General features: G+C 43.6%; 1 protein-coding gene across 1 annotated transcript in view; it reads left to right on the top strand.

The window, feature by feature from the left end:
* The first annotated feature begins 6,263 nt into the window (after nt 1-6,263).
* LOC136337559 (aldehyde oxidase) overlaps nt 6,264-13,235 on the top strand; it is a 76,676-nt gene continuing 69,704 nt past the window's right edge. Inside the window, exon 1 of the mRNA XM_066278896.1 lies at nt 6,264-6,713. Coding sequence (XP_066134993.1) covers nt 6,669-6,713 — 45 coding nt within the window. The 5' untranslated portion in view covers nt 6,264-6,668. The remainder of the gene's footprint in view (nt 6,714-13,235) is intronic.

The raw sequence follows: 13,235 nt of genomic DNA, 5'->3' as shown, positions 1-13,235 counted from the left end.
TGCCCAGCATGCTGGGAATTGCCACTGAAGGCCCAAGGACATCATTCACAAGCCTAAGATATTTCTTCCAAGTAGCAGATAAGCTGATCTCATTTCTTGTAAACATAGGGGCCATCTACTATGCCTCGCTTGAATATTTGAGTTTTAATTATCCTTCAAAAATCTCTACTGTGGGTATTGACAGTCTGAGTTTGTTACTTTATTTAATGTATAATATCTCCTTTATTCCTCTTGTCTCAATGCCCCATGCCTATTTTAGGCTGGGACCTGTTGCTAATTCCAGCTAGAAGCAGTAGTCACTAGGACTTAAATTCTAACTGCAAAGTGTAGAAATGTAATCACCCTTTCCCTAAGTACCCGCAGGGTTTATAGGTTACTCAGCAAAGTGTTCAAAGTCTGTCCAAGAGGCACTTACAGCATTACATCACCCAAGGACTGACTTTCACATGGACAGGTTCACACACCATGATCCTGACAACTCCCACTGCTGCTAAAATAGAAAAACGACATGCCTTACTCCAACCACAAACCTGAAGCTGGTTGGTCTACATATGGCAAATATATGAAAAAACTAAGGACTGTTTTAATCAGGCTTTGGGAAAAGGGAAACTAGGATAAAAAGAAAGTCAACTTGCCTGACCAGGCAGTGGCGCAGTGGCTAGAGCGTTGGACTGGCATGCGAAAGGTCCCAGGTTCGGGACCCCGAGGTCGCCAGCTTGAGCGCGGGCTTATCTGGTTTGAGCAAAAGCTCACCAGCTCGGACCCAAGGTCGCTGGCTTGAGCAAGGGGTTACTCGGTCTGCTGAAGGCCCATGGTCAAGACACATATGAGTAAGTAATCAATGAACAACTAAGGTGTTGCAAAGCGCAACAAAAAACTAATGATTGATGCTTCTCATCTCTCTGTTCCTGTCTGTCTGTCCCTGTCTATCCCTCTCTCTGACTCTCTGTCTCTGTAAAAAAAAAAAAAGTCAATTTAATTGTCACTAAAGGTTAAAGATTTTTAAATCAAGAGTTCTGACTAGAAAGGAATTGTATGTGTTTTTTTGTTTGTTTGTTTGTTTTCTTTTTTCATTTTTTCATTTTTCTGAAGCTGGAAACGGGGAGAGACAGTCAGACAGACTCCCGCATGCGCCCGACCGGGATCCACCCAGCATGCCCACCAGGGGCGACGCTCTGCCCACCAGGGGGCGATGCTCTGCCCATCCTGGGCGTCGCCATATTGCGACCAGAGCCACTCTAGTGCCTGAGGCAGAGGCCACAGAGCCATCCCCAGCGCCCGGGCCATCTCCTCTCCAATGGAGCCTTGGCTGCAGGAGGGGAAGAGAGAGACAGAGAGGAAAGCGCGGCGGAGGGGTGGAGAAGCAAATGGGCGCTTCTCCTGTGTGCCCTGGCCGGGAATCAAACCCGGGTCCTCCGCATGCTAGGCTGACGCTCTACCGCTGAGCCAACCGGCCAGGGCCGAATTGTATGGTTTTGATAATAGAAGGTATAAGGTATGGAAATACTTTTGAAATAAAAAGGAAAAGCAAGTTGGTATGAAGGCCAGTTATTTCTGGATAAGAAAGTGCATGAAAGCTGAAGGTTTAAGTAAGTTGTAGAAGGTTTGTGCAGGTTGTAGGAGATTTGTACCGAGAAAAAAGAAGTTGTACAGTCAGAAAACTGGTTTTCAAAGAATGTTTAATCAGTCACCTTAGCTAACAATCCTCTACTCTCCCCACTTATTGGGACGACTCTTTCCTCTACCCTGACCATCTGGAGCTCAGAAACAGAGAAACAAAACTGACCCCTTGTCCTTCTATTCTCTATTCACCTCTCAGCCTACCTCACCCAATCAGGGGCTTTCTACTTGTATGAGACCAACACCTATATGTGTCTCCTTACTAAGTGTACAGAAATTTGTACCCTAATCTGTCTCACCCCAAATATCAACCTAATCCCACCCCATGAGCCTCTTCCAGTTTCTAGTATACTATCCGTCAATCTAAGGACCAAACAAGCTATACAGGTAATTTCTCTTCTTGTTGCTTTAAAAATTTCTATAAAAGTAGATCTAGGGACAGGGGGACTAGCCACACTGCCCTGTTTTAATTCCTACTCTCTCTCTCTCTCTGAAGCCCAGTGAATTCGTAAACATGGAGTCAGTGGTTTCGCACAACCTGGGTATCTTGACAATTGCCTTCCATTAGTCCACTCACTCTCCTATTTATTTTTCTAACTTTTAGACCTTGCCTCTTACATTTGTTCACTAGTTTCTTACAGAACCGCATGCAGACCTTTGCCAATCAGAAAATTGGAAAAATCTACCTAATCCTACACACCAACCCTGAAACCTGCCCTTGCGAAACAAAGAATCTGAAACCCTATATCAGCAAACCTCCTAAATCCTATCTTTCAACCCCTACAGGTCCCCAAACCCTAAAGCTCTCCCGTATCCCTGAAGAACTAGGAGAATGAATAGCAATCACCTCTTAACGCTTCTCAGTCTTTTTACCCCTCACATAGTAAGGGGACAAGATAGCTGGGTCTTCTTGGCTGAAGAAGAGCCTACAAACAGACATGAAACATTTCTTTTAACTCAAGCTAACGGCTCTCTCCAGGGCTGCCAGGAAAAAATATCTCTAACTTTACCATGGGAGAACTTTCACCCCCGCTATACAACCCTCCTTATCTCTGCATTCCTGATCTCCAAATACTTGCCTCTTTTTTTTTGTAATCAAATTCCTACAGGCCTGGTTGAGAGAAATCTCTAGGATTACCTACAAACAAATGCTCCTACACTCCTATTCCCCAATACCCCAAGGAGAACTTCACGAGGGAAATATCAAATAGGTAGGGATGACAGCAGAAAGAAGCTGCCCCTCAGCCCGAGAAGTTCCCTCTTGAATGTTCTTCAAACCCCCTTCCTTTTAAACAACACATATTCAGTCCTTCTAAAAACTTACATCAACAGGTTCCCTGTCTCTAAAAATCCCCACATGTCCTTTCATTCAAGAGGAACCAGACCAGCACGTCTCAGGAGGCTCATCCAGGAGACCGTGTATCACCATGTCACCCTGTTCAATCAGCACTCGCAGCAAGCAACTAACAATTATTACCTTGCAAAATTATTCTACTTCCTCACTCAGGTTTTCGAGGACATCGCCTGGTTCAGACCTCCCACAGCATGGAAATTGACGACCTCCTTAACTGGATGAAGAACTTGGCTTGGCAAGGTTCTTTTCTTGAGTTCTCTCCAGAAGAATCAATAATTTTCCAATTTTTTCTCCCCTTTCTCTTCATCACCCCTTACCGTATATTATAAAATTAATAACTGCCTTTTTTTTTATATGTAACCACAGAGTTGAGAAATGATAGATATGTGTATTCCAAACTGCCTTCTTGATGTTCTGCTTATCTGTCAGACCTCACCCTTACTGGACTATCGCCCCTGAGACAGAGGAATTCCAAAAAGCTGACAAGCCACCCCAAGGAGGGGCTCCGGACATACCAGGACTTTTGATTCAACACCCACATGCTCGAAGCCCCCCAAGGAGGAGCATTCTGAACATACCAGGACTTTTGCCTCAGTATCCCCTCAGGCTCTCTCAAACACTATATAATTCGCCCCTAGTCTGTAACCAGTGCTCTTCTCCCCCAGAGAAGTGCCCGGCAGGGTTCCTTTCTTCCTTTCAATAAAGCCTGTTACTCTGGTCTTTCGGACTCCCATGGATTCCAACAGTACCAAACTTTGAGAAGAACTGCTGTAAGAGTACAGCATCCCACAGAACTTACTCATAGTATCAACAGTGTGGGTTGAATTGGGGTCAGCGGCTCTTTCTTTTTTTTCTTAAAGAAACAGCTGACACAGTTTGGCACCCTGACATTCTTTGTTCCCTTTCCTTCTCTTCAATTATTTTCAGCCTTTAGACTTCCAGAGTCATTCTCTGAAATTATATTTTTGTTCCTATTGCTTATTTCTATTTTTTCTCCCATGAGATTTGTCTTTTCTTCTTTTCCCTTCCTATGCAAATTATTTTCCATATTAGGTAGTCATGTTTATCAACCTTTTACTTTGTTACTGGTGATATTTGGTAACAGTAAGAATCAATGTTCTTACTGTTCAAAGATTATAAACACATTTTCCTGTTTTTACATTTAAATTTCTGATTCATGTAGATTGTGTTCAATTGTATGGTTTGAGGTATGAATGCAATTTGGCCTTTTTTCAACCTGACTCCCCATTAATTAAAAAGTCTATGTTTTCCACTACTTATTTATTTGAAATGCCACCTTTTAAAAATGTTATATTCCCATATGCATTTAAATTTATTCCTCAATTTTTTCTGTCTAGTCTGTCTTTTTATGCCCACTACCAAACTCTTTAAATTATAGAGACGTTAGGGGAATTGCAAAGTTTACCTCAGAGGTTTCACGCATTTCTTGATTCTTACTGTTACCAAATAAAAAGGTTGATAAACATGACTACCTAATACGGAAAATAATTTGCATAGGAAGGGAAAAGAAGAAAAGACAAATCTCATGGGAGAAAAAATAGAAATAAGCAATAGGAACAAAAATATAATTTCAGAGAATGACTCTGGAAGTCTAAAGGCTGAAAATAATTGAAGAGAAGGAAAGGGAACAAAGAATGTCAGGGTGCCAAACTGTGTCAGCTGTTTCTTTAAGAAAAAAAAGAAAGAGCCGCTGGCCCCAATTCAACCCACACTGTTGATACTATGAGTAAGTTCTGTGGGATGCTGTACTCTTACAGCAGTTCTTCTCAAAGTTTGGTACTGTTGGAATCCATGGGAGTCCGAAAGACCAGAGTAACAGGCTTTATTGAAAGGAAGAAAGGAACCCTGCCGGGCACTTCTCTGGGGGAGAAGAGCACTGGTTACAGACTAGGGGCGAATTATATAGTGTTTGAGAGAGCCTGAGGGTATTTTACTGTTTATCTTAGTAATATATTTGGAATCTTCTCTTTGATTTTCTCTTCTAATTGATTATGATTTGCCTATATGAAGACTGTTGATTTCTGTATATTAATTATTATGTTGTTTGTAGTATTTTCCAGATGTATCTCCTGAGAACCAAGCTAGCTTTCCCTCTAGCTTGTTTCCCTCTGTTTCCCTCATCTCTCACGCTGCTCTTTGCCTTTTCTTGTCTAATCTCATGGCTGCTGCCTTGAGTACATACATGTGAAGCAAGTGGTGGGAATAGTGGGTTTTCCTGTGTGCTTTTCCTGATTTTCATGGGAATGCCTCTGGTTTTACTTCATTAAATAAATGACGCTGAGTTCTAAGCTGCTAATGTGTATTTATAATCACATTCAAGTATTTAACAATTATTACTTTATTGAGTGCGTTTTTAAAAAAATCAGAAATAAGCGTTTAATTTTGTCCAGTGACTTTTGGCATTGATGGAGATTGTATTTGTTAGGGTCTAGCCAAGGGCAGATACCTACTTACTCTATAAATTGTTAACCATGTACTAGAGAACTGACAAGAACTGAGAAGGCAAAAGGGCCCAGTAGAATATCAGGAAGTAACTATGGGGAGCATTCACCACCTCTGGGGCCGAGTGAACAAAAAGGAAAGGATGGCATTGAAAGGCTTGGAGGTAGAGTTCCAGGACTCCGGGGAAGGTGTGCAACTGGGCGTTGCTGTTACCCTGAAGGGCTATGACAAAACCAAGAATGTGAAAAAGCTGCCAACTGGAGCCAACCTGCTGTTGAAGCGGTTGTTCCTGCCAGAGGGAACCGTTAACGTGGTGCTCGGGAATAGGAAGCAAACAGGAGGCTGGGAGTTTCTCTCTCCTCCTTCAAACTTCCAGTATTATGTAAAATAAGTCTGGGAAATAACTAGTTTTGTTCCATTTGAATTTTTAAAAGGTATTACAGTGTAGATTTCAAAGTGTGAAGATAGACCCAAAAAGTTAACTGGTAAATTCCAAGTTGTTGGCTTATGGTGATTTTTATTTTTATGTTTTTCAGCATTTTCCGTTTTTAAAGTTTTACAAGTTGTTTCACTTCTCTTGATATTTAGCAAATAAACTTTGTCATGATTTACTAAACTGTTAATAGTGATCAAACTATTTTTGAAGTTTACTTACATATTAAGGTAGCTCTTGATTTTGAAAATAAACTTGAATAATTATAAAACAGATAAAATTGTAAAACCATTTGTTGTCCTTAAGCTCCTTTCCTGTGTAGTTGGAACAAGCGTGATTGTTTATTAACTAAAAGGCTCGTGACTGCCGAAGGCGTGGTGGGAGGGGAAGTACAAAACACCAGAACAAAACAAAATTGTTCCGGGCCTGGCAATCTAGCTGGTAAACCACTTAAGATAGGTAATGATACTAGACGGCCCAAGAGACCGTCACACGACTTGCAGCACCTGCTAAGAGGCAGGGGGGCAGCACAGACGCTAAGCGCTGCGGGCAAGGGGGTGACAGTGCAGGTGGGGCGCTCCACCGACGTCCTAACTTTGCGGGGAAGAGTTTAACTGGAAGGCGCTCGCCGAACTTGACCTTCATCAGGACTTTCCCCATCCGGCTTGGCTTGATTTCCGGCGCCAGCAGCCCGGTCTCACTAGCCCGCGCAGCCTCGCCGGGGTCTCAGGTGCCAGCGACATCTCCTCAGTGCCTTCGGATCTCGAGTCCCCGCAGAGGAACCTGCGTGCCACCACCATGGACAGGGCGGCCGAGCTGCTCTTCTACGTGAACGGCCGCAAGGTGAGCACGCCCGCGGGACTGCCGGGGCACCCAGACCCTCGGGAACCGCGGGGAGGGGCTCCTGTCCACCCCGCCGTGCTCAGAGCTCTGATGCGCGCACGGAACTTGTGGTTTTAAGGCGGACTCGCCTGTGCACCCCCGCTTCCACCCCCGGGGCGGGGAAGGCATGAGTTAGGGACTGCCCGGGATCTTCGGCCCCCACCTTTCTGATGTTCCTTTCCCCTCTCAGTCCAGGACGCACAGGCTGATAACCACCCCATCCCATCCCGTAAACAAGAAGAGCTAGAGTCATTCTTACTCATCGAGGTCAGCACTCCCAAATCCCTCCGTCAAAACCCCACCGGAAAGGAAAGGAGAATGTCTTTCAACAGACTGAGAGCAATCTATGGACAAACACACTCCTCAGCTCTGGGAGTGTGTTTGGATGAGCAGGGAGCAGTTTAGAGTTGGGACAGGACCATCCCGTTGAACTAATTCAGACCACTCCCATCCTTTCCCAGATAATACAATTATAACTTTCTGAAGTCACAGATAGTTCCTGGCAGAGCTAAAACCAATGCTGGGCTCCGGGACTTGGTCTTCACTGGGTCCACTGCTGGCGTGGCCTCTGTGCTCTCCTCAGAAGCCAGGCTGGCTCTGCAGATCCTCTGGGACAGTTCAGGCAACGTGGTCGTTCGGGAGAAGCGAAATCCCTGGCATCCTTTAAAACACCTTCCCTTCCCGATTCCCCCTGCCTCCCCCCCCCCCTCCCACCACACACAGTCCTAGACTCTGCTCACTCTTAACGTTGTCCCAGCATATTGGCATCATTTTGCAGGGGGAAACCGAGGAAAAAAGGTTAAGGGGCTTCCTTAAGAGCTGACAACCAAGCCATACTGCTTACCTTTCCACAGTGCCAGGGCTTTCGGAGCCACCTGTGACCCCTGCTTCTGGGCCACAGAAGCCACAGCACTTTCCCCGACTGGCACGAGGGACTGGCCAGGAAGTCAATGGAGGTCGAGCAGCAGGGCCTCCCATGTGAGACCTGTTCAAAGGCCCTGAGGTTAAATTAGCATTTGTGGTTTTGTATTACTTTTCTTAAAGAGGACTCCCCTCCACCCCACCTCAAACTACAAGCTCTAGGCCTCATAAAACCCGCCTCTACCCCTGCTGTCTGGTTTCCACACTGGATAAGAGCAGCTTGTTTTTCCTCTTCTGTAATGGGATCCCCTGGCAAGGCTGCGGCAAGAATGACATGTGGCAGTGGGGGAAAGTATTAACATTATGTCATGTTTTCTTCTTTTGCATAACCGAATGGTATAGTAAGTACAGCCCTGGCCTTTTTATTTAAACAAACAAGAGTTCAAGTCCAGCTTTAACTTTTGTTGAGGCTCCCTAATCTCTCAGAGCCTCAGCTCCTCTGTTAAAAGGGAATGAAACTACGACCATCACAGAGTGATAATGAGTATTTATTTAATCGGGTTTTTCTTAAGGGTCTACTTGATGCCAGGCAGTGTCCCCAGCTCAGGGGATACAGCAGAACACAGAAATGACAAAATCCCGACTTGTATGGAGTTTACATTGTGCTGGGAAACAGACAACAGGCATACAAATGAGCTGGAATGTATAATGTCAGACAGTGATAACTGCTAAGATAAAAAAGAAAAGTGAGACAGAGTAGCAGGAGCTGATACTTTAGTTGGGATGGATGTTGCGGCCTCTCTGAAGGGTGCCATTTGAGCAGTGACTGGTGTGAAGTAGGGAACAAGCCATGCAAAATCTGGAGGTATTTTAGGCAGAGGGAGCAGAGGTGCAAAGGTCCTCAGTAACAAGGATTTCTGCGTGCTTGCAGGATGGCAAGGAGGTTGGTGGGGCTGGAGACTGGCCAGGGCCAGATTAGCTCGGCTTTGTAGGCAATTGTAAGGGTTTTGGCTAACAACAGTTAGTGCTCTATTGATTTTTTTTTAAAAGATAAGCTGATTTTTATCTATGGGCTTGATTTATAAACCAAATATCCTGAGGTCATTTGGAAAGTACATTATAGAGAGGTTGATTTTGCAATTACTTTGTTAAAAGAAATCACGTCACCTTTTCCCTTTCCATATCTGTTCCCCTCCCTTCCAATATCTGTTAAGTGTGTGCTTTAATTGTGGCAAGAAATCCTGATTGTCACATGGGCAAAATTAGAATAAAGTTTCTGGTTCAGGGGGAAGAGGCTGTTGGGAAAAGTGTGAGAGAGAAAGCAGCAGGGAGGAGGGGTCTTGAAGTTGAGCAGAGCATGACATGTGGGTTTAAAAATTTGCCCTTAAAAGGAAGTATAGAAGCCAATTAGGAGAATAAGTGATGTGATTGGCCTGCGGTCTTTTTGTGAAATCCCTCCAAGTTTCCAAAAGGTACCACTGGGTAGGGTCTAAAGCAGGGATAGGGAACCTATGGCTCATGAGCCAGAAGATGCTCTTTTGATGGCTGCATCTGGCTTGCAGACAAATCTTTAATTAAAAATAACGTTAAAAATATAAAACATTCTCAGATATTCCAATCCATTCATTTCCTACTGTTCCTGTTCATGGTTGCGGGTGGCTGGAGCCAATCACAGCTGTCCTCCGGGACAACACCAAATTTTTATTGGATAATGCATAACGTACACGGGTCATTGTATGGCTCTCACGGAATTACATTTTAAAATATGTGCCGTTCATGGCTCTCTCAGCCAAAAAGGTTCCCAACCCCTGGTCTAAAGCCATTGTCCATTGGTCAGAGATTTAATTGCAGAGAGATTTCTGAAGTCTGACTTGCTCTACCAGGGGCCCCCCAAAACAGATTTCTTGGTTAACACGGAGTTTGAGGGGGGAAGAACCCATGAACAAATCATGTATCCTAGATGCTGCTCTCTAACACAGCTCTGGCACTAAGGCACGCCATCCGATGTGGCAGTGAGGTGTGGAGGTCAAAGATGTGTGCTTTCAAACTCGTTAGACATGGGTGTGAATCCCGCCTTGTCTGCTCTGCCACTCAGCAGCTCAGGAGCCTCAGGCAGGTTGCTTAATACCTTTGAGCCTCAGTTTTCCTCTCTGCAAAATGGATGGTAACAATGCATTCTCCCATGGAATTAGGGTGAAAATTAAATTCCATGGAGAATGATTAGCAAGGTACTTGGCACACAGTAAACATCTGATGATTTTCAGTATCTGGACTTCATGCATAGAGACAGAACCTGCCCAGAAGTATCAAGGGGGCCGACACATTATTTGCTCAACAAAAGGAACGGTATTGATACCAACATAAGAATCTGGACAGGCTAGTGTTTCCTGGGGTTTTGGTTACAGGCCTGCCAGGGGATGCTTCTGGGCTGCTGGGACAGCTGTAATTCAGAGAAAAGCGGAGAGGGTGGGGGTGGCTTTGGCAGGAAAAACCAACAATGAAAATGAACTTTAAAGCAGCCTGAAGCTCAGGCAGAAGTGTCTTCGCTGCCTGTACCCTGGGACCTCCTTCTCTGCTTTAATTCTGCCGTGGGTTATTGTTAGTGGTGGGATTTAGCTATCTTGCACCAGTCTGGTGAAACTGATAACCTAATTTTTGGTTGAGTTCGGCGAACCAGTTGTTAAAATGGCACTTGTAATCAGGGTTCTTTCTAGGGTGGGGTTTTTCAAAGATGAACATAGTATGTTCAGAGACAAGAACCCCCGTTTCTAATATATATCAAACACAATGACTACTAGTCTAATCAGCCTACCTCTAAAGAAATGGGATCCTACTACTACAGTGAAAAGATGGTTAAGGATAAGTCACACAGACGATGATGCTCAGATAAAAGCAAAGAAAATTGCAAGTGAAGACGCCAATCAAGAAGTAATATGGAGATATCTTAAGTAACAGTTTTACTGTTTTTTTGGTCAGGTATTATTTAATACTTTTTCATTAATATTTTATAACTCTTCCTTATAATTTAGTTTTGTGTACCTCTTTTATTGTTCTTATTTAAGTATTAAATACATGAAATAATAAACCACCTTTTGGTATATCTATTTTTTATACTAAAAACAAAAGCAGTCATTAGGACAGAGAACTGGTTGTTAAATTATTTGAGTCCCACCACTGGTTATTGTTCTTCTCCACTGACAGTGTCCCGCAATACACACCTTTCTTCCCTCTTCTGCCTGACAACCTGTTCTTTCACACCTACATCTCTCCCTCCCTTATTTCCATTCTGTTACCTCCTTTCTCTCTCCCCCTGGTCTCCTTTCTCTTTCTTCTTCCTGCCTCTGTCTTGGATCTGGCCAGGACCCCTCAGCCCTGCACAAAGGAAAGTGATTTCTCAACCTTGTGCAATGTGAACTTGAAATTTCCCAAAAGGCTGGTGGGAATACTGAGGGACAGACTGTTCTTGCAACACCCAACGCTGTCCTGAGACAAGAACATGTGATGACCCTGACCCGAGGAATGGTATCATGTCTCCAAACCAGAGTCAGGGAGTAGCTCTGTTCTTCATGCCCTCTCCACCCCATCCCACACCCCAGCCACTATCTTAATCCTGACCTCCCTGTTTCACTCCAGCACTTCCCAGGGGAGGGTGCATGCTAGATTCCACCTCCTGAGTCCCTCCTCCAAATATGACATGCACCAAATCAAGAAAAATAAACATATTTCAAGCCAGTGGCATTTTGAGCCAAACTCTGATCTCTTGAACATCTGGAACAAATACCCAAACAAGCAAGGCCTGCTGCTTCCATTAATTCCTTCTAAAAATATGTCTCAAACCTATAATACTATTCTTTGCTATCTAGGCTACCCAGATCCTGTCTCTCCATTAAAATTGAGTTTCTGTGGCTTTGCCAACATATGTATTAATTAGAATTATTTTCAGCTAGAAATGGTACAAATTTAAAGCTAACAGTGGTTCAAACAAGATAAATCACTTTTTTATTTTTAAAGAAAGGATATCTGAGGAGAGACACAAGGTTAGTCCAGAAGCTTTAATGTCATCTGGGACCCAGGTTCCTTATTTCTTTTTCCTCTGCTGTCATTAATATGTTTCTTTATGGTCTAAAATGATTGCTGGAGTTCCAGCCATTTCATCCCTATTTCAGGCAGCAAGCAAAAAGGGAGAATGAATAGTGGACTAGACAACCAATAGTTCCTGCCACCATTAGTGGCACTTCTATACTTGTCTTTCTTTTCTTCTGTCCAGATGTCCCAGCTGGTGAGAAATCATTCTTTCCTCCTTAGTGTTCTCATAGCTAATTGTACATAGCATGTTCAACTTATTAATTTAAATTAATTAACATGTATTATGTCCCTATGATATCTCATTAACACCTAGTTCAGTATTTGCGACAAAGAAGAATAGTAGATGTTAGTTTCTCTCAGGGATCAAGAGAGGCTTGCTTGTACATCACAAATAGTTATGATGCAAGGTAAAACTTTCTGTGAAATATGTGTAAACACTGGTCATGGGAGCACAGAAAAGAATGGCTTCTTGGAGCAGAGTGGGATATAAGAGGGCAACAAGCCCCCAACAAGAGAGCGTTTTTAAGAGGGGCTTTGAATGACATAAAATTCTGTTAAGCTAGAAGAAATGGAGGACTTTCAGGACAGAAGGAAGTCTATGTTCACATATAGTGAAGGATAAAGGTCCATGTACTGCTGGGATTGGCTGGTTCCCCCATGTGAGTGGAGTTCAAGGCACATGGCTTGAGTGGCAGGAGATGATGGGATGTTTATCAAAGAAGCCTTGCAGGCTATTCCAAGAAGTTTGAATCCCTTCTTGTATTCCAGGTACTCTAGAATATAAATTCACCTAAGACCTACTCAATGTTCTCAGTAAAGATTTATGTTTTCTGGTTCGCTCTTCCAGTAATTCTGACTCCACGGGGTTTCATCTTAACAAGTCACCCAAGTGATTAAGGAATTCTCAGCATGGCAGTTAGGCAGCCAAGAACCTGTGATAAGTTAGGCAGATATAGGAGATGATCGGAGTTGGATTTTAGAGAGGTTGCTCTGGTAGTGGTATATAGAGGGTCATATCACAGGTGCCAAGAATGGAGGCAGGGTACATGTTAGGGAGCTATTTTATTTGGTCAAGCAAGAGGTAATAAGGGTTGAATTCAGGGAGCAGTCGTAGAAGTGAAGGGTGTCTAGAGAATCATTTTGGAAGTATAACTAGCAGAACTTGGTGACCCTGATTGTGGCAGATGGGAAGAAAGAAAAAGTGGAAAATAGCTAAGATTTCTAATCTTGAATGACCTAAGCAGATGGTAAAGCTATTAAACAAGTTAGAAAAAAGAAGGCAGGGAGTAAAATAAAAAAGTTCCATTTGACTGTTAATTAAGCTTGGGATGCCTGGGGCACTCCCCTGTATTACAGTATAAGCACGCGCGTGCATACACACACACACACACACACACACACACACACACAATCACATCTCCCTCAGTATATTGCAGACTCCTCTAAGGCATATACCTGACCTAGGCAATTGGCACATGTCTTCTTTGCCTAGAATTTGGCCCCTTAGAATTAAGAATGAGGAGGCACATGTCTCCT

Source organism: Saccopteryx bilineata, chromosome 5 (assembly GCF_036850765.1).
Source record: "Saccopteryx bilineata isolate mSacBil1 chromosome 5, mSacBil1_pri_phased_curated, whole genome shotgun sequence".
Taxonomy (NCBI): domain Eukaryota; kingdom Metazoa; phylum Chordata; class Mammalia; order Chiroptera; family Emballonuridae; genus Saccopteryx; species Saccopteryx bilineata.
Note: the sequence above shows the minus strand (reverse complement) of the source record. Positions and strands in the feature narration are given on the sequence as shown.